The sequence below is a fragment of the Orcinus orca genome, chromosome 1 (genome assembly GCF_937001465.1).
Source record: "Orcinus orca chromosome 1, mOrcOrc1.1, whole genome shotgun sequence".
Lineage (NCBI taxonomy): Eukaryota > Metazoa > Chordata > Mammalia > Artiodactyla > Delphinidae > Orcinus > Orcinus orca.
In genome coordinates this window covers 109,662,517-109,683,520 of record NC_064559.1, presented here as the reverse complement: position 1 = coordinate 109,683,520, position 21,004 = coordinate 109,662,517, and the positions used below count along the sequence as shown (strand labels likewise).

General features: G+C 40.0%; 1 protein-coding gene across 1 annotated transcript in view; it reads left to right on the top strand.

The window, feature by feature from the left end:
* Window positions 1–21,004, top strand: part of PTGFRN (prostaglandin F2 receptor inhibitor) — an 85,908-nt gene that overhangs the window by 57,114 nt on the left and 7,790 nt on the right. Inside the window, exon 7 of the mRNA XM_004263298.3 lies at window positions 18,797–18,904. Coding sequence (XP_004263346.2) covers window positions 18,797–18,904 — 108 coding nt within the window. The remainder of the gene's footprint in view (window positions 1–18,796; window positions 18,905–21,004) is intronic.

Here is a 21,004-nt window from a genome sequence, read left to right as displayed (position 1 = left end):
AACCTATGGGATGCGGCAAAAGCGGTTCTAAGAGAGAAGTTTATAACAATACAAGCCTACATCAAGAAACAAGAAAAATTTCAAATAGTGGTGAGACCGGACAACCTTGTCTTCTTCCTGATCTTAGAGGAAATGGTTTCAGTTTTTCACCATTGAGAGTGGGTTTCTCATATATGGCCCTTATTATGTTGAGGTAAGTTCCCTCTGTGCCAACTTAGTGGAGGGTTTTTATCATAAATGGGTGTTCAATTTTGTCAAAAGCTTTTTCTGCATCTATTGAGATGATCATATGGTTTTTCTCCTTCAATTTGTTACTATGGTTTATCACATTGATTGATTTGCGTATATTGAAGAAACCTTGCATTCCTGGGATAAACCTCACTTGATCATGGTGTATGATCCTTTTAATGTGCTGTTAGATACTGTTTGCTAGTATTTTGTTGAGGATTTTTGCATCTATGTTCATCAGTGATATTGGCCTGTAGTTTTCTTTCTTTGTGATGTCTTTGTCTGGTTTTGGTATCAGGGTGATGGTAGTCTCGTAGAATGAGTTTGGGAGTGTTCCTCCCTCTGCTATATTTTGGAAGAGTTTGAGAAGGATAGATGTTAGCTCTTCTCTGAATGTTTGATAGAATTCACCTGTGAAGCCATCTGGTCCTGGGCTTTTGTTTGTTGGAAGATTTTTTTTTTTTTTTTTTTTTGTGGTACACGGGCCTCTCCCGTTGCGGAGTACAGGCTCCAGACACGCAGGCTCAGTGGCCATGGCTCACCGGCCCAGCCACTCCGCAACATGTGGGATCTTCCTGGACCAGGGCACGAACCCGTGTCCCCTGCACCGGCAGGTGGACTCTCAACCACTGTGCCACCAGGGAAGCCCTTGTTGGAAGATTTTTAATCACAGTTTCAACTTCAGTGCTTGTGATTTGTCTGTTTATATTTTCTATTTCTTCCTGGTTCAGTCCCGGAAGGTTGTGTTTTTCTAAGAATTTCTCCCTTTCTTCCAGGTTGTCCATTTTATTGGCATATAGTTGTTTGTAGTAATCTCTCATGATCCTTTGTATTTCTGCAGTGTCAGTTGTTCTCCTTTTTCATTTCTAATTCTATTGATTTTTCTCCCTTTTTTTCTTGATGAGTCTGACTAATGGTTTATCAATTTTGTTTATCTTCTCAAAGAACCAGCTTTTAGTTTTATTGATCTTTGCTATTGTTTCCTTCATTTCTTTTTCACTTATTTCTGATCTGATCTTTATGATTTCTTTCCTTCTGCTAACTTTGGGTTTTTTGTGGTTTTTTTTGCGGTACGCGGGTCTCTCACTGTTGTAGCCTCTCCCGTTGCGGAGCACAGGCTCCGGACGCGCAGGCTCAGCAGCCATGGTTCATGGGCCCAGTCGCTCCGCGGTATGTGGGATCTTCCCAGACCGGGGCACGAACCCGTGTCACCTGCATCGGCAGGCGGACTCTCAACCACTGCGCCACCAGGGAAGCCCAGGGTTTTTTTGTTCTTCTTTCTCTAATTGCTTCAGGTGTAAGGTTAGATTGTTTATTTGAGATGTTTCTTGTTTCTTGAGGTAGGATTGTATTGCTGTAAACTTCCCTCTTAGAACTGCTTTTGCTGCATCCCCTCGTTTTTCACTTTAGCATGATGTTTTCAAGAGTTATCCATGTTGCAACATGTATCAGTACTTCATTCTTTTTTTAAATTTATTTTTAATTTTTTGTTGCTATATATATATGCATATGTATACATATATACTTTAATGTTAGAGAGTTGCAGCCTTTTATCTAGTACCTAGAGAATGCCAGTACTTTAACACAATATCTTGATAAATGTTGCTCACAGCGTTTTAAAAAGAACAAAAATAAATGTAGTTTCTGTGTCATCTTTGACATGTTATAAATTCACAGTGCTAGCTGTTTTTTTAAGCAGCAGTGTGAGGGAAAAAGCACTGTAAAATGCAGTCCTGGATTTTGTGTTACATGAAAAATGTAGTACAATGAAAACTTTAATGTCAAAAGGAACAGTGCTTTAAAGAAAACATATATGAAATAAATGAGGTATAAACTCCATAATGTAGTCAGAAAAAGAAAATATAATTATTTGAATATTGGGGACCTTTTCTTTCAGTTGCAGCTTTTAAGTTTTTAAGTACCTGTGAATCAAATTTACATGTAACTTTTACTTAATGCCATTTTTGTCTTGAGAAGTGCAAAAAAATGCCAGTAAATATCATATTTTCTATATCAGAAAATAAGTTTAGGAATCCCAAAGTGCTTGGGACATGTTGGCAAGACAATTTTTTTTTTTGGTGGCTATAGCAAACTGTGCTCTCTCCACATAAACCTATGTAACTCACAACTACAAATACTACTTACTGTTTTTTAAGAAAATCAAACACCAAAAAACCACATATCCCCTTCTTTTTGTACTGTAGCATTTAACGCAAAATAAATTCTCATTAGCACATCATTTTTATGACTGAATAATATTCCATTGTGTGGATATACCACATTTTATTTATCCATTCATCAGCTAATGGACATTTGAGTGTTTCCAATTCTTGACTATTACGAATAATGCTGCTGTGAACATTTGTGTACAAGTTTTTATGTGAACATACTACCCTCATTTTTTAAAATAGATCAGCTGACACACACCTATATCAAATCCTTCAAGGAACATGGTGGATGGAGTATAAAGATAAGAAGGAATTGAGCCTCCAGAGGGGTTAAATGACTTGCCAAGAGTGGAAGATTCAAAGCTAAGACTCAAGTCTTATCCAGCCTGTGGCTTTCACTCTTTGAGGTCCCTAGGACTGAAGGTGATGGGTACTGTTCTTGGCCCAACTTATCAGAGCAGTATTTCCATACAGGGGATGAGTATCCCAACCTTTTGGGCTATGCTTTACCTTGCTTTTGGACTAGAAAAATATCAATTAGTCCAGTCTCCAGAGCTGTGGTGGTATGGGTGAATATATCTGTCAACCTGTTATTTTAAGAATAACTATTAGTGGTGTTCACCTATGGGAGGGTTAATTAAAATGAGCATTTTGGTGTCCATTCTGAATGATTTTATCTTTGGTAAGTAAAATGTTTTTATGCTATAAGGTGGAAAGTTCCACTTTTTTTAATAGCATACATACATATTCTGAAATGGAAATGTTTATCTGTGAAATTCATTAAGCTCCTTTGACAAATCTGTGTGTGTATCTGTGTTTCAGCAGGTAGAGATTTAAAAGTTTTTGATTCCCAATCTTATTTAGAATATCAAAGTGAAGGATCATCACTTTTGAGTTTAATACTGAATGTTTTCACTAAATGTGCCTTGGGTTCCAGTTAGAAGTTTCTGAATATGTAAATTCATACTCACTTGTAAAGATTCAGGTATTAACTGATCAATACAATGAATGTAAGATATTTGTTGAATTTAATTATTACCGTTTATATTAAAGGTAAACTATACCTTAGTAAAGTTTGTTTTCTATTAATATTTTGTATTATTATAAGTTTTCATAGTGTATAATGAAATAATCTTCTGGCATCTAATAATCTCTAAATGTGTAGATTAATTAAGAGTAAATATTGATTTAAACCCTTAGATTTGGAAAGAGCAGAGGAAACACACGCTTCTTTTGTTGTGTATCTATCTGCTTGTTTGTTTTCTAATAATAGCTTTATTGAGATATGGTTAACATACCATAAATTTCACCCATTTAAAGTGTCAATTCAGTGGTTTTTAGTATATTCACAGATATATATTGTACAACCATCAGTAGTATCTAATTCTAGAACTTTTTAATCACTCCAGAAAGCAAATTCTGTACCCATTAGTAGTCACTCCCTCTACTCTCTATTCCTAGCCCCTGGCAACCACTAATCTCCTTTGTATCTTTATAGATTTGCCTTTTTGGACATTTCATATGATTTGAAGCATATACGTGGGCTTTTGTGACTGGCTTTTTTGCTTAGCAAAATCTTTTCAAGGTCCATCACATTATACCATGTATCAATCCTTCATTCCTTTTTATGGCTGAATAATATTCCAGTGTGAGGATATACCACACTTTGTTTAGCTGTTCATCAGTTGATAGACCTTTAAATTGTTTCCACCTTTTGGCGATTATGAATAATAATATGCTGACATAAACATTAGCGTACAAGTTTTTGTGTGGACATAAGTTTTCATTTCTCACCTAGGAGTGATGCTGGATCATGTGGTAACTCTCTTTAATTCTTTGAGGAACTGCCAAATTGTTTTCCAAACCAGCTGCACCATTTTACATTCCCACCAGCAGTGTGTAAGGTTTCCAATTTCTCCACATTCTCACTAGTTATTATTTTCCATCATTTTTATTATAGCCAACCTAGTGGATGTGAAGTAGTATTTCATTGTGGTTTTAATTTGTGTTTCCTTAATGACTGTTGATGATTAGCAGCTTTTCATATAGTTATTGGTCATATGTGTATCCTCTCTGGAGAAATGTCTATTCAAACCATTCGCCCATTTTTAAGTTGATTTGTCTTTTTATTGTTGGCTAGTAGAGCTTTTCATAGTTTGAATACAAAAGTCCCTTAACAACATATGTGATTTGAAAATATCTTCTCCTACTCTGTAGTCTTTTCACTTTCTTAATTGTGTCCTTTGAAGACCCAAGTTTTTAATTTTGATGAAGTCCAATTTATCTATTTTTTCTTTTTGTTGCTTGTGTTTTTGGTGTCATATCTAAGAAAACATTGCCTAACCCAAGGTCGTGAAGATTTACACCTATGGTTTCCTTTAAGAGTTTTACAGTTTTAGCTCTTACATTTAGGGCTATGATCCATTTTGAGTTAATTTTTGTGTGTGGTATGAAGAAAGGATTCAGCTTTATTCTTTTGCATGGGAATACCTAGTTGTCCTGGCACCATTTGTTGAAAAGTCTGTTCTTTCCCCCATTGACTTGTCTTGGTACAGTTGTCAAAAATCATTTAACCATGAATATACGGGTTTATTTCTGGACTCTCAGTTCTATTCTGTTGATCCTTATGTCTTTTCCTATACCAGAACCACATTGTTAAATTGCTATAGCTTTCTAGCAAGTTTTGAAATCAGTGTAAGCCTTCCAGCTTTGTTCTTTTTCAAAATTGTTTTGGCTATTCTGGGTCCCTTGCATTTCCAGATGAATTTTAGGATCAGTTCATTAATTTCTGCAGAAAAGACAGCTGGGACCTTGATAGGGATTGTGTTGAATCTGTAGATCAGTTTGGAGAGTATTACTACTTAACAATATTGTTTTCTAATCCATGAGCATGAGATATCTTTCCATTTATTTGGATCTTTTAAAATTGCTGTCAGTGGTGTTTGTAGTTTTCAATGTACAGATGTTGAACTTCTTACATTAAATTTATCCTAGGTATTTTATTCTTTTTGATGCTATCATAAATTAATTGCTTTCCTAATTTCCTTTTCAATTTGTTCATTGCAAGTGTATAGAAACACAATCGACTTTTATAAATTGGTCTTGTATCCTCCAACCTTGCTGCACTTGTTTATTAGTTCTAATAGTTTTTTGTTGTCGTTGACTACTTAGGCTTTTTTTTTATGATATCATTTATATGTGGAATCTAAAAAATAATACAAATGAATCTATATATAAAACAAAAACAGACTCACAGACATAGAAAACAAACTTATGTTTACCAAAGAGGAAAGGGAGAGGGGGAGGGATAAATTAGGAGTATACAATTAATAGATACAAACTATTGATACTATACATAAAATAGATAAGCAACAATGATTTATTATATAGCATAGGGAACTATAGTCAATATTTTGTAATAACCTATAATGGAAAATAATCTGAAGAAAACATATATAACTGAATCACTTTGTTGTACACCTGAAACTCACAATATTGTGAATCAACTATACTTCAATTTTAAAAAATGAAAAAAAAAAAATTAACAAGGAGTAAGTACCAGTCTTCTTCCATAATCTAATAGGCTGCTTTGTGTAGAAACTTCTAGGTATAAGAAAATTGTAACTGAAGTCATTCTTTTAAGTCTTAGAAATGGAATATAAGTGTTTGTCCTTAGCTTTGAAGAGCAGTATAGAACTATGTCCCTGAAAATGGCTTAGTAATAAGATTTATTCATTCAGTTATTCATTCATTCATTCACATTTTAAATTCAACAAATAGTTATTTGGGACATTCTATGTGCGTAACACGATACTAGGGGATGCGGAGGATACAAAGATGTATAAAACAAGATGTCATTCCTCACAGAGTTTACAATCCAGTTGGGAAAATAAAATTTGTGCACAATTAACTAGACTACAATGTAATATATGACCTAAGGAAATTTTTTCAATTTGATACAACCAACTTCACTGAGCACTTGTGTTCCTATGTTTTACTAGGTCCTAAGAATACAAATATGAATACAACACTTGTAATACAGAAAAGGTCTTGGATTCAAGTTGGTCTTTATAAGGAATGACTGTGTAGCACTTAGAGCTTGAGGAAGAAGCAAGTTTCTTATCATCAGAGGCGTGATTCATAGGCTGGTGGTGACATTTGGCGAATATAGAGAGAAGGACTTAAAACACAAGCTGATTGGTCACAGTATTTGACCATTACATTCTTTCCAATCTTGACTTTAAAATTTTGTGCTTCTTTCAAAGGTAGACAGGTGTTTCAGAAATTCTCAAGTCATCACGTGTCTGCTCCAGATTTAGATGGAGTCTTCCTCCTATAGTGGAGTTGAAACATTTCTTTAGAAGTACTAGTACTTGTGGGGTTTTTTAATATAAATTTATTTATTTATTTTTGGCTGCATTGGGTCTTCGTTTCTGCACACAGGCTTTCGCTAGTTGCGGCGAGCAGGGGCTACTCTTTGTTGCGGTGTGAGGGTTTCTCATTGTGGTGGCTTCCCTTGTTGCGGAGCACAGGCTCTAGGCTCGTGGGCTTCAGTAGTTGTGGCTCGTGGGCTCTACACCGCAGGCTCAGTAGTTGTGGTGCACGGGCATAGTTGCTCCGTGGCATATGGGATCTTCCGGACCAGGGCTCAAACCCGCGTGCCCTGCATTGGCAGGCGGTTTCTTAACCACTGTGCCACCAGGGAAGTCCCCTAATCAGTGTTTTTAAACATAGCGAGTCCCATCAGCCCAGAGGACACTGTTTGTGTGGTCATTTTTTTTTTAATTAAAAGTAATTGTATTCTTTTTTCTTTTTTTACAACGGTGTGTTAGTTTCTGCTTTATAACAAAGTGAATCAGTTATACATATACTATGTTCCCATATCTCTTCCCTCTTGCATCTCCCTCCCTCGCACCCTCCCTATCCCACCCCTCTAGGTGGTCACAAAGCACCGAGTTGATCTCCCTGTGCTATGCGGCTGCTTCCCACTAGCTATCTATTTTACATTTGGTAGTGTATATATGTCCATGCCACTCTCTCACTTTGTCACACCTTACCCTTCCCCCTCCCCATATCCTCAAGTCCATTCTCTAGTAGGTCTGTGTCTTTATTCCTGTCTTACCCCTAGGTTCTTCATGACATTTTCTTTTTTTCTTAGATTCCATATATATGTGTTAGCATACAGTATTTGTCTTTCTGACTTACTTCACTCTGTATGACAGACTCTAGGTCCATCCACCTCACTACAAATAACTCAATTTCATTTCTTTGTATGGCTGAGTAATATTCCATTGCATATATGTGCCACATCTTCTTTATCCATTCATCTGATGATGGACACTTAGGTTGTTTCCATCTCCTGGCTATTGTAAATAGAGCTGCAGTGAACATTTTGGTACATGACTCTTTTTGAATTATGGTTTTCTCAGGGTATATGCCCAGTAGTGGGATTGCTGGGTCATATGGTAGTTCTATTTGTAGTTTTTTAAGGAACCTCCATACTGTTCTCCATAGTGGCTGTACCAATTCATATTCCCACCAGCAGTGCAAGAGTGTTCCCTTTTCTCCACACTCTCTCCAGCATTTATTGTTTCTAGATATTTTTAAATTATTTATTTATTTATTTATTTATTTATTTATTTATTTATTTATGGCTGTGTTGGGTCTTCATTTCTGTGCGAGGGCTTTCTCTAGTTGCGGCAAGTGGGGGCCACTCTTCATGGCGGTGCGCAGGCCTGTCTCTATCACGGCCTCTCTTGTTGCAGAGCACAGGCTCCAGACGCGCAGGCTCAGTAATTGTGGCTCACGGGCCTAGTTGCTCTGTGGCATGTGGGATCTTCCCAGACGAGGGCTTGAACCCGTGTCCCCTGCATTGGCAGGCCGATTCTCAACCACTACGCCACCAGGGAAGCCCCTGTTTCTAGATTTTTTGATGATGGCCATTCTGACCGGTGTGAGATGATATCTCATTGTAGTTTTGATTTGCATTTCTCTAATGATTAATGATGTTGAGCATTCTTTCATGTGTTTGCTGGCAGTCTGTATATCTTCTTTGGAAAAATGTCTATTTAGGTCTTCTGCCCATTTTTGGATTGGGTTGTTTGTTTTTTTGTTATTGAGCTGCATGAGCTGCTTGTAAATTTTGGAGATTAATCCTTTGTCAGTTGCTTCATTTGCAAATATTTTCTCCCATTCTGAGGGTTGTCTTTTGGTCTTGTTTATGGTTTCCTTTGCTGTGCAAAAGCTTTGAAGTTTCATTAGGTCCCATTTGTTTATTTTTGTTTTTATTTCCATTTCTCTAGGAGGTGGGTCAAAAAGGATCTTGCTGTGATTTATGTCAAAGAGGGTTCTGCCTATGTTTTCCTCTAAGAGTTTGATAGTTCCTGGCCTTACATTTAGGTCTTTAATCCATTTTGAGATTATTTTTGTATATGGTGTTACGGAGTGTTCTAATCTTATACTTTTACATGTACCTGTCCAGTTTTCCCAGCACCACTTATTGAAGAGGCTGTCCTTTCTCCACTGTACATTCCTGCCTCCTTTATCAAAGATAAGGTGGCCACATGTGCGTGGGTTTATCTCTGGGCTTTCTATCCTGTTCCATTGATCTATGTTTCTGGTTTTGTGCCAGTACCGTATTGTCTTGATTACTGTAGCTTTGTAGTATAGTCTGAAGTCAGGGAGCCTGATTCCTCCAGCTCTGTTTTTTGTTCTCAAGATTGCTTTGGCTATTCGGGGTCTTTTGTGTTTCCATACAAATTGTGAAATTTTTTGTTCTAGTTCTGTGAAAAATGCTAGTGGTAGTTTGATAGGGATTGCATTGAATCTGTAGATTGCTTTGGGTAGTAGAGTCATTTTCACAATATTGATTCTTCCAATCCAAGAACATGGTATATCTCTCCATCTATTTGTATCATCTTTAATTTCTTTCATCAGTGTCTTATAATTTTCTGCATACAGGTCTTTTGTCTCCTTAGGTAGGTTTATTCCTAGATAGTTTATTCTTTTTGTTGCAATGGTAAATGGGAGTGTTTTCTTGATTTCACTTTCAGATTTTTCATCATTAGTGTATAGGAATGCCAGAGATTTCTGTGCATTAAATTTGTATCCTGCTACTTTACCAAATTCATTGATTAGCTCTAGTAGTTGTCTGGTAGCATCTTTAGGATTCTCTATGTATAGTATCATGTCATCTGCAAACAGTGACAGCTTTACTTCTTTTCCAGTTTGGATTCCTTTTATTTCATTTTCTTCTCTGATTGCTGTGGCTAAAACTTCCAAAACTATGTTGAATAAGAGTGGTGAGAGTGGGCAACCTTGTCTTGTTCCTGATCTTAGTGGAAATGCTTTCAGTTTTTCACCATTGAGGATGATGTTGGCTGTGGGTTTGTCATATATGCCCTTTATTATGTTGAGGAAAGTTCCCTCTATGCCTACTTTCTGGAGGGTTTTTATCATAAATGGGTGTTGAATTCTGTCAAGCTTTCTCTGCATCTGTTGAGATGACCGTATGGTTTTTCTCCTTCAATTTGTTAATATGGTGTATCACATTGATTGATTTGCGTATATTGAAGAATCCTTGCATTCCTGGAATAAACCCCACTTGATCATGATGTATGATCCTCTTCATGTGCTGTTGGATTCTGTTTGCTAGTATTTTGTTGAGTTTTGCATCTATGTTCATCAGTGATATTGGCCTATAGTTTTCTTTCTTTGTGACATCCTTGTCTGGTTTTGGTATCAGGGTGATGGTGGCCTCGTAGAATGAGTTTGGGAGTGTTCCTCCTTCTGCTATATTTTGGAAGAATTTGAGAAGGATAGGTGTTAGCTCTTCTCTAAATGTTTGATAGAATTCGCCTGTGAAGCCATCTGGCCCTGGGCATTTGTTTGTTGGAAGATTTTTAATCACAGTTTCAACTTCAGTGCTTGTGATTGGTCTGTTCATATTTTCTATTTCTTCCTGGTTCAGTCTCGGAAGGTTGTGTTTTTCTAAGAATTTCTCCCTTTCTTCCAGGTTGTCCATTGTATTGGCATAGAGTTGCTTGTAGTAATCTCTCATGATCTTTTGTATTTCTGCAGTGTCAGTTGTTACTTCTCCTTTTTCATTTCTAATTCTATTGATTTGAGTCTTCTCCCTTTTTTTCTTGATGAGTCTGGCTAATGGTTTATCAATTTTGTTTATCTTCTCAAAGAACCAGCTTATGGTTTTATTGATCTTTGCTTTCGTTTCCTTCATTTCTTTTTCACTTATTTCTGATCTGATCTTTATGATTTCTTTCCTTCTGCTAACTTTGGGGGTTTTTTTGTTCTTCTTTCTCTCATTGCTTTAGGTGCAAGTTTAGGTTGTTTATTCGAGATGTTTCCTGTTTCTTAAGGTAGGATTGTATTGCTATAAACTTCCCTCTTAGAACTGCTTTTGCTGCATCCCATAGGTTTTGGGTTGTCGTGTCTCCATTGTCATTTGTTTCTAGGTATTTTTTTATTTCCTCTTTGATTTCTTCAGTGATCACTTCGTTATTAAGTAGTGTATTGTTTAGCCTCCATGTGTTTGTATTTTTTACAGATCTTTTCCTGTAATTGATATCTAGTCTCATAGCGTTGTGGTTGGAAAAGATACTTGATACAATATCAATTTTCTTAAATTTACGAAGGCTTGATTTGTGACCTGAGATATGATCTCTCCTGGAGAATGTTCCATGAGCACTTGAAAAAAATGTGTGTTCTGTTGTTTTTGGATGGAATGGCCTATAAATATCAACTAAGTCCATCTTGTTTAATGTATCATTTAAAGCTTGTGTTTCGTTATTTATTTTCATTTTGGATGATCTGTCCGTTGGTGAAAGTGGGGTGGTAAAGTCCCTTCTATGATTGTGTTACTGTTGATTTCCCCTTTTATGGCTGTTAGTATTTGCCTTATGTATTGAGGTGCTCCTATGTTGGGTGCATAAATATTTACAATTGTTATATCTTCTTCTTGGATCAGTCCCTTGATCATTATGTAGTGTCCTTCTTTGTCTCTTCTAATATTCTTCATTTTAAAGTCTATTTTGTCTGATATGAGAATTGCTACTCCAGCTTTCTTTTGGTTTCCATTTGCATGGAATATCTTTTTCCATCCCCTCACTTTCAGTCTGTATGTGTCTCTAGGTCTGAAGTGGGTCTCTTGTAGACAGCATATATATGTGTCTTGTTTTTATATCCATTCAGCCTATCTGTGTCTTTTGGTGGGAGCATTTATTCCATTTACATTTAAGGTAATTATCGATATGTATGTTCCTATGACCATTTCCTTAATTGTTTTGGGTTTGTTATTGTAGGTCTTTTCCTTCTCTTGTGTTTCTTGCCTAGAGAAGATCCTTGAGTATTTGTTGTAAAGCTGGTTTGGTGGTGCTGAACTCTCTCAGCTTTTGTTTGTCTGTAAAGCTTTTGATTTCTCTATCAAATCTGAATGAGATCCTTGCTGGGTAGAGTAATCTTGGTTGTAGGTTTTTCTCCTTCATCACTTTAAATATGTTCTGCCACTCCCTTCTGGCTTGCAGAGTTTCTGCTGAAAGATCAGCTGTTAACTTTATGGGGATTGCCTTGTGTGTTATTTGTTTTTTTTCCCTTGCTGCTTTTAATATGTTTTCTTTGTATTTAATTTTTGACATGTTGATTAATATGGGTCTTGGCGTGTTTCTCCTTGCATTTATCCTGTATGGGACTCTCTGTGCTTCCTGGACTTGATTAACTATTTCCTTTCCCATATTAGGGAAGTTTTCAACTATAATCTCTTCAAATATTTTCTCAGTCTCTTTCTTTTTCTCTTCTTCTTCTGGAACCCCTATAATTCGAATGTTGGTGCATTTAATGTTGCCCCAGAGGTCTCTGAGACTGTCCTCAGTTCTCTTCATTCTTTTTTCTTTATTCTGCTCTGCAGTAGTTATTTCCACTATTTTATCTTCCAGGTCACTTATCCGTTCTTCTGCCTCATTTATTCTGCTATTGATCCCTTCTAGAGTATTTTAAATTTCATTTATTGTGTTGTTCATCGTTGCTTGTTTCCTCTTTAGTTCTTCTAGGTCCTTGTTAAATGTTTCTTGCATTTTCTCTATTCTGTTTCCAAGATTTTGGATCATCTTTACTATCATTATTCTGAATTCTTTTTCAGGTAGCCTGCCTACTTCCTATTCATTAGTTAGGTCTGGTGGGTTTTTATCTTGCTCCTTCATCTGCTGTGTGTTTCTCTGTCTTCTCATTTTGCTTATCTTACTGTGTTTGGGGTCTCCTTTTTGCAGGCTGCAGGTTCGTAGTTCCCGTTGTTTTTGGTGTCTGTCCCCAGTGGCTAAAGTTGGTTCAGTGGGTTGTGTAGGCTTCCTGGTGGAGGGGACTAGTGCCTGTGTTCTGGTGGATGAGGCTGGATCTTGTCTTTCTGGTGGGCAGGTCCACGTCTGGTGGTGTGTTTTGGGGCGTCTGTAGACTTATTATGATTTTAGGCAGCCTCTCTGCTAATGGGTGGGGTTGTATTCCTGTCTTGCTAGTTGTTTGGCATAGGGTGTCCAGCACTGTAGCTTGCTGATCATTGAGTGAAGCTGGGTGCTGGTGTTGAGATGGAGGTCTCTGGGAGATTTTCACCCTTTGATATTACGTGGAGCTGGGAGGTCTCTTGTGGACCAGTGTCCTGAAGTTCGCTCTCCCACCTCAGAGGCACAGACAGCACTGACTCCTGGCTGCAGCACCAAGAGCCTTTCATCCACACGGCTCAGAATAAAAGGGAGAAAAAGTAGAAAGAAAGAAAGAAAGAGGATAAAAGAAAATAAAAGAAAGTAAGATAAAATAAAATAAAAAATAATTATTAAGAAAAAATTTTTTAAATAGTAAAAAAAAAACAACAATAAATCGGACGGATAGACCCCTAGGACAAATGGTGAAAGCAAAGCTATACAGACAAAATCTCACACAGAAGCATACATATACACACTCACAAAAAGAGGAAAAGGGGAAAAAATCATAAATCTTGCTCTCAAAGTCCACCTCCTCAATTTGGGATGATTCGTTGTCTATTCATGTATTCCACAGATGCAGGGTACATCAAGTTGATTGTGGAGCTTTAATCCGCTGCTTCTGAGGCTGCTGGGAGAGATTTCCCTTTCTCTTCTTTGTTCTTACAGCTCCCGCGGCTCAGCTTTGGATTTGGCCCCGCCTCTGCCTGTAGGTCACCGGAGGGCGTCTGTTGTTCGCTCAGACAGGACGGGGTTAAAGGAGCCGCTGATTCGAGGGCTCTGGCTCACTCAGGCCGGGGGGAGGGAGGGGCACGATGTGGGACGAGCCTGTGGTGGCAGAGGCCAGCGTGACGTTGCGCCAGCCTGAGGTGCACCGTGCGTTCTCCCGGGGAAGTTGTCCCTGGATCACGGGACCCTGGCAGTGGCGGGCTGCACAGACTCCCGGGAGGGAAGGTGTGGATGGTGACCTGTGCTCGCACACAGGCTTCTTGGTGGCGGCAGTTCAACCTTAGCGTCTCATGCCCGTCTCTGGGGTCCGCGCTGTTAGCCGCGGCTCGCGCCCGTCTCTGGAGCTCCTTTAAGCGGTGCTCTTAATCCCCTCTCCTCGCACACCAGGAAACAAAGAGGGAAGAAAAAGTCTCTTGCCTCTTCGGCAGGTCCAGACTTTTCCCCGGGCTCCCTCCCAGCTAGCCGTGGTGCACTAACCCCCTGCAGGCTGTGTTCACGCCGTCAACCCCAGTCCTCTCCCGGCGCTCCGACCGAAGCCTGAGCCTCAACTCCCAGCCCCGCCCGCCCCGACGGGTGAGCAGACAAGCCTCTCGGGCTGGTTAGTGCTGGTCGGCACCGATCCTCTGTGCTGGAATCTCTCCGCTTTGCCCTCCGCACCCCTGTTGCTGCGCTCTCCTCCGCGGCCCCGAAGCTCCCCCCCCCCCGCCACCCACAGTCTCCGCTCACAAAGGGGCTTCTAGTGTGTGGAAACCTTTCCTCCTTCACAGCTCCCTCCCACTGGTGCAGGTCCCGTCCCTATCCTTTTGTCTCTGTTTATTCTTTTTTCTTTTGCCCTACCCAGGTACGTGGGGAGTTTCTTGCCTTTTGGGAGGTCTGAGGTCTTCTGCCAGCGTTCAGTGGGTGTTCTGTAGGAGTTGTTCCACGTGTAGGTGTATTTCTGGTATATCTGTGGGGAGGAAGGTGATCTCCGCGTCTTACTCTTCCGCCATCTTCCCCCCGGCCTACTTAGGCTTTTTAAATATAGGATCATGTGATCTATTGATACAAATAGAGATGGTTTTATTTCTTCTATTCAGTTTTACTAAATGCCTTCTAATTATTTTTCTTGCCTAATTGCTCTGGCTAGAATCTAGTACAGTGGTGAATAGTAGTGACACAAGTGGACATCCTTTTCTTGTTCCTGATCTTAGGGGGAACTTTCCCCATGAAGTATATTTTACCCTTAAGTATCATGGTCACTGTGGGTTTTTCATAGACACCAAATATTGAGTTGAGGAAGTTTTCTTTCATTCCTAATCTGTTGAGTGTTTTTATCACGATGAAGTGTTGGGTGTTGTCAAACGCTTTTTCTGTGACTATTGAGATTCAGATGATTATGTGTGGTTTTTGCCCTTTATCTGTGTATCTGTTTTATTGCCTATAGGATTTTATTCCAGTTTGTTTTACATTTGTTATTTAATGTTTCTTTAAAACTGTGTTTAGAAAGAGGGGAGACATAAAATCTTTCGTATGTATTTCTAGGTGAGGAATGGGAATTGAATCTATTTCTCAGTTCTTTAAATCTCCACATAACAGATGAAATCACTGTAGCTTACAGGTTAAATAGACTGCCTCAGGTTTTTGCTTTGTTTAATCCACGGAGTTGTCATGGCCAGTTCACAGTTTAATTAAGAGGAGCTGCCATCAAATCCAGCACCCAGCACAATGCCGTAGCCCCGAATAGCTCCAAGGAAACATTGGCTTGATACTGAGAGCCTTTACTTCCTAAAAATTAGCAGCACACGGTAAAACGCATGTAACAAAGAGATCCTTCCTGGTGTCCACCTTTCTGTCCTCTGCTTTCAGGACACTTGCCTCTTGGTATGCGGACTGTGTTCCCCAAGGGGTCCTACTGAGTTGTAACTTCTACTGATTCAAAGTATGAGGAGGAATAATATGGTTTAAATGTGATGATGTGAAGGACTTTGGCCTTTTAAAAGAATAATAATAAAGTTTTTCTCCTTAACAGAGAAGTGTGAAAATACAGTAAAATACAAGGAAGAATCACCCACAATCTTACCAGAGACTGTTAATTGGTGGTATTCGTCTTCCTAGAATTTTTCCCTTGCATGTTTTCTTCATAACTTTGAAATCAGGCTGTATATGCAATTTTATGACCTGCTTTCTGCCCTCCCCCACCATTATAAGATAAGCATTTTCCGTGTTATAAAAAATTCTAGGTAAATACCAACTTTAATGACTACACTTGCTAGAATTTGGTTAACCATCATCCTATTGATGGACATGCCGACAGTCTGTAGTTTTGGCTTTCACAAAAATACTGTCATTTACAACCTTTTTTTAGGGGCGAGAGTTGGAGCATGGTTTGTGTCAATGTTTGTGTTTAAATGCTAAGTGGTCCATGTACTCTGCAGACTAGGAATCCAGGGACATGTAGTGACTCTGGTTGTTCACTTAAATTATCTGTGCTGTAGTTTGTCATCTGTGAAGTTAACCAGACACATCCCCTCAAGAAAACAGCATTACCACAGAAATTGACCATAATAAAAATATTTCTAAGCCTGGGATAATGACCCACATTAACAGTGAGTTGTTCATTTCGTTCGAAGGAAATCCACTACTGTGAATAGTTCACAATGCAGGCTTTTTCCCTGGTCCTTGTCTGCATGGTGAGCATGGCACAAATGCTCTGTTGTTCCCACGGCCATGAGGGGAAATGAGAACAGTAACTTGTGACCTAGAAGGCATTTTGGATTTTTTTTGGAAATATAAAGAAAAAGTGAAATTTGTCCAAATTAGGTAAGGAAATTTGTCCAAATAAAGTAAAGGAAATATGTCCAAATTTCTCTGCTGTTTCAAATTAAGTAAATAAGAACCTAAATCCATTATGAGGATCTCCTTGTGTTTTATTATCTTGTGTTCTCTTAGAAGGGGTCTGGATACTTTAAGAAAGCCCCATAGTATAGTTCTATTTATAACCATGAAATTTCTAGTCAGAGAAAAAAAATTCAGTCCCCATTGCTCACCATCGTCCCTACTAACCTGTCCTCATGGATGACCATATATGGCATGAAGTCCCCCCAGTCATTACCACTGAGCCAACTCAGAGCAACTGGCTTAATCCTTTCCCACCTCACTGCTATAAACAGAGCAAATCCAGGGTGGTAAGGACCTGAGGGAACCATGGCTGAGCCGAGTTAATTGAAGGATGTGATGTCTAGAAGTAGGTAAAGTTTCCTTGTCCTTTTTGCTTTCATCCCTTTCCCCATGTCCTGGGACTGCCATTCTGTTACGTTCTCCATGCCCTAGACTGAATCTGAGTACTCAGCAGAACCTGCCCAGGGCTGCCTAATGCCTTAAGGTTTCCATGTTCTACAACCGACCTTCACCCTGCTCCCAGCAAAACACGGATTACTCATGGACTCGGTGTTAAGAAAGCCATCTGATGAATTCATCTTACTACTCATGTTGAAATGAAAGTATAGTCTTTTCAATTTTTTGCCGCATTGGTTCATATGACCTTTTACTCTCTTTCTCACAGTCATTTCTTTTGGATGTTAAAACAAAACGTACCTTTTCCTTTCTGGTAATCTGATTTTAAAGGTAGTTACACCTGTATTCTTAGCTTCTAGTGAGTTTCAGAATCATTGTCCAGGGCCATCTATCTTTGCTTTCCAGAAAACCCAAGGGAAATCCCCTAGCATTGGTGTTCTGGAATCTTCTTCAGGTTTGCCTATTCCTAGACATTAGGAATTGGCATATGGTAAATATTAAGCTCTTAGGATCAGATTGGCCTAAAGCTATGTAATACTGTCACCTAAAAGTGAGCTGTAAAGGGGTTAAAAACAGAATGCAGTACCTAGCCCTTCTCTCTGCCTAAGGAGGGGATCGGAGCTGCAGATTTCTTGCATACAAGGCATACCTATTTTTTTTTAATTTATTAAGTCATTTATTTGTGCCTAGTTATGAAATAGCACAATAATAATTATGCCTACATTCAAATGCATCCAACTGACTCTATGGTAAATATTATTAACTTCTAGCCCTAAATTCTTTTGACTTAATTCTTCACATTTTCTTGCTCATGCATAGGCTCATTGCCTTACAACTTAGAAACTTGGAACAACTCTGCCTTGCTGTGAGTCAATGATACAATGAGGAGTCAGCATGGTTTGTGTAGAAACATCCTCTGGCCTTTGGAAGAAGGAAAGGGGTCTTTTATAAAAGTAAACTGGGTATCAAGGGAGAGTTTCAGAAAGGTATGCAAGACAGATCCTATCTGAGTAGTTTTTATGTTTATTTATTTATTTTTGTAAACTTATTTATTTTTTATTTTTATTTTTGGCTGCGTTGGGTCTTTGTTGCTGTGCCCGGGCTTTCTCTGGGTGCGGCGAGTGGGGGCTACTCTTCGTTGCGATGCACGGGCTTCTCATTGCAGTGGCTTCTCTTGTTGCGGAGCACAGGCTCTAGGCTCGCGGGCTTCAGTAGTTGTGGCACACGGGCTCAGTAGTGGTGGCTCGCAGGCTCTAGAGCGCAGGCTCATTAGTTGTGGCATGGGCTTAGTTGCTCCGCAGCATGCGGGATCTTCCCAGGCCAGGGCTTGAACCCGTGTTCCCTGCATTGGCAGGTGGATTCTTAACCACTGCGCCACCAGGGAAGTCCCTGGGTAGTTTTTAAAAGGAGTTTCCACGTTTCCTCAGTTTCTCACAGCAGATTGGAATGAATCGCCTTCAGTGCTCCCACCATGCTTTATAGAAATGTCGTCATTGTTGGCATTACTGGATTTCAGCCTCTTAATAGCAGGGCCCGTCGCCAGCACCCAATACAATGAGGCTGCTCACTCTTTCGGGACCAAAAGCATCCCTGATTTAGTCCTGAACCCTCTGGCATCTGAGCCACTCTGGCCTGGAAGTGAACCATGTGCAGCTAGAAACAGCCCAGGCTGTACCAGGATGGGAGGTGGGTGGCCTTCAAATGAGACCATGGTTGTAATCTTAAGATGAAGCTCATATACTTAATGCACATGTCTCTCTGAATAGAAGGAAAGCAATCTTAGGACACCTATTTTGTGAATTTCTAGCTCAGTTCCAAGGAAGGGGATCCCACATTTAGATGCCCATTTGCACACCAAGAACAGGATTTAAACAGAAGTGTGAAAGAGGATCACGAAGTGGCATTGCTTTCTTCCAGGTCCTATATTTAATGCCTCTGTGCACTCGGACGCGCCATCAGTCATCCGGGGAGATCTCATCAAATTGTTTTGTATCATCACTGTTGAAGGAGCAGCCCTGGATCCAGGTACTTTTCTCCATCCTTCCCCCTCCCCGTATTTCTTTTTGTAAGTGTTTCTCATATCATCACCACTATGTTACACAGATGTGGAGGTCAGGGATTGGATTGGCTGTTTATTCCCAAACTGCCTAGCTCGGCAGTATTCAGTAGGTGTTTAATGGATGCAACTATCTGTTTGACGATTTGGAAACACAACCAGACATTTGAATGTGTTCTCAGGGTGATCTAGTGGCCACTTCGGGGGCTGATTCAATCTCGTTTGCAGCCCACTGGCAGAGTCTGGCTCCCTCGCTTTTTGTCTTTCATTCATTCATCCATTCATTCAGCTATTTAGTGAACTCCTATAAACAGGTGCTGTTCTAGTTGCCGGAAATAGAGGAGTGATCAAAATGCACCATGTCTGCCCTCATAGAGCTTGCAGCCTAGTTAAGGAGACAAACAAGAAAGAAATCACCATATGATATAATATCAGATAGCGATTAACACTCTGAAGAAATACAGAGCAGAGGAAATGAGTAGCCAGTAACCACGGGGAGCTATTGTAGTTTAAATTCTTAGGAAATCTTTGTAAATCTTTTCTTTGCAGAGAATACTAGTACTGCCAACAGGATACCTAACAGTTGTGGGCCAGCAGCCTTACACTTTTTCTCCTTGGCCCCCTTAGTACCCAGTGCTGTTCTTCTCACTCGTAGACCCTCAGGGTTTGAAAGAACATTAAATGCATGTAGGTGTGTCTCTGTTGCTGAGCCGGACTGTAGCCACCTCTGCCTTCTCCTAAAGCACCCGTGGATACCCTGACTCACCGCCTGGGGGATGCCCGTGCTCTGACCTTGGGTGTCTTTGTACTGCCCACCCCATCATAAGCAGAGCCGTGGCCTCACACAGATCTGTGCCTCAAAAAGGCTAAATTGTGCAGGGTTCACTAAGTTCTGTGCAGAGACCACGGGATGTGTGGCCCTGGGGTGGAAACTGGAAGCAGATCTACATTCTGTGTTAAGGGCAGGCTGTCAGCAAAGTGAGGGTGGGCTGTATTGGATCTGGTGTGACCAACAGCAGAGGGGCTCGGGCCGCCACCCCCTGAGGTCTGGCTACTGCAGGGACTCCAGTTGAAGGTTCAGGTGCGGCTAGTTCAGGGTCAGCAAACCTTTTCTGTAAAGGGCCCAGGTAGAAAGTATTTTTGGCGCTGTGGGCCAGATGATCTCTACAGCAGCTACTGTACTCTGCTGTTGTAGAGGGAGAGCAGCCGAAGAGAGCAATGTAAACAGATGGGCCTGGCTGTGTTCCAGTGAAACTTCATTTACAAAAACAGGCGGTAGGCTGGATTGGACCTGCAGGCTGTAGTTTACTGACCCCTGGACGAGTTGATTGATACCGAAATTGACTCTCATAGGGGACTTGAACGTGGTTGAGCTTTAGAGGTAGGAAAAAGGAGAAGAGTTTGTGGAAGATGTAAGGAAAGGCAAAGAAAAACACGCATCCAAAACAACAGAGGGGTCAGCTCTGTCCTGGGGCTTAGGAAGGAGGAGCCTCTAGGTCTTGATCGAGCCACCACATCTGTGGAGACTGCCGGGAGGGGGCGGTGGGCGGGGAGATCCTTTTCAAAAGTTGGAATAATGTAATACCATTTTTACCCTTAAAGCTCATTTATAAAATTTTTAAAAAATTTTTAAAAGCTCATTTATAGAGATATACAAAAATAAATCATTTAAATGCTCTTTCTCAGGAAATTGATGGGTCACCAGCTGTGCCCTTAATATAAGTCGTTTCCTCCAGTGTAATTGCAGAAGCTATAGGTAGCTGTTATCTTGCAGATCACAATTTTCCAGAACTTTGCACTCTTAGACTGCATGGGTGGAAGATTCTGAATAATTAAACACAGGTCGTAATTTCGTTTTTCCTCTCGCATCCTGTGGGCTGTGAAGGAATTCTCTTCCGGAAAGGACATGTGACCCAAGTGGGCCGAGTGCCAAGGCAGGGGGAGGGGGAGGGGGAGACCACGGCCCTTTAGAGGTGGTGTCTTAGGTCAGGTTCCCTAGAAGCAAAGCCTGAGACAAACGTGCGAGTGATTAATTGAAGATGTGCCCTCAGGAGGCAACAATGAGGGAG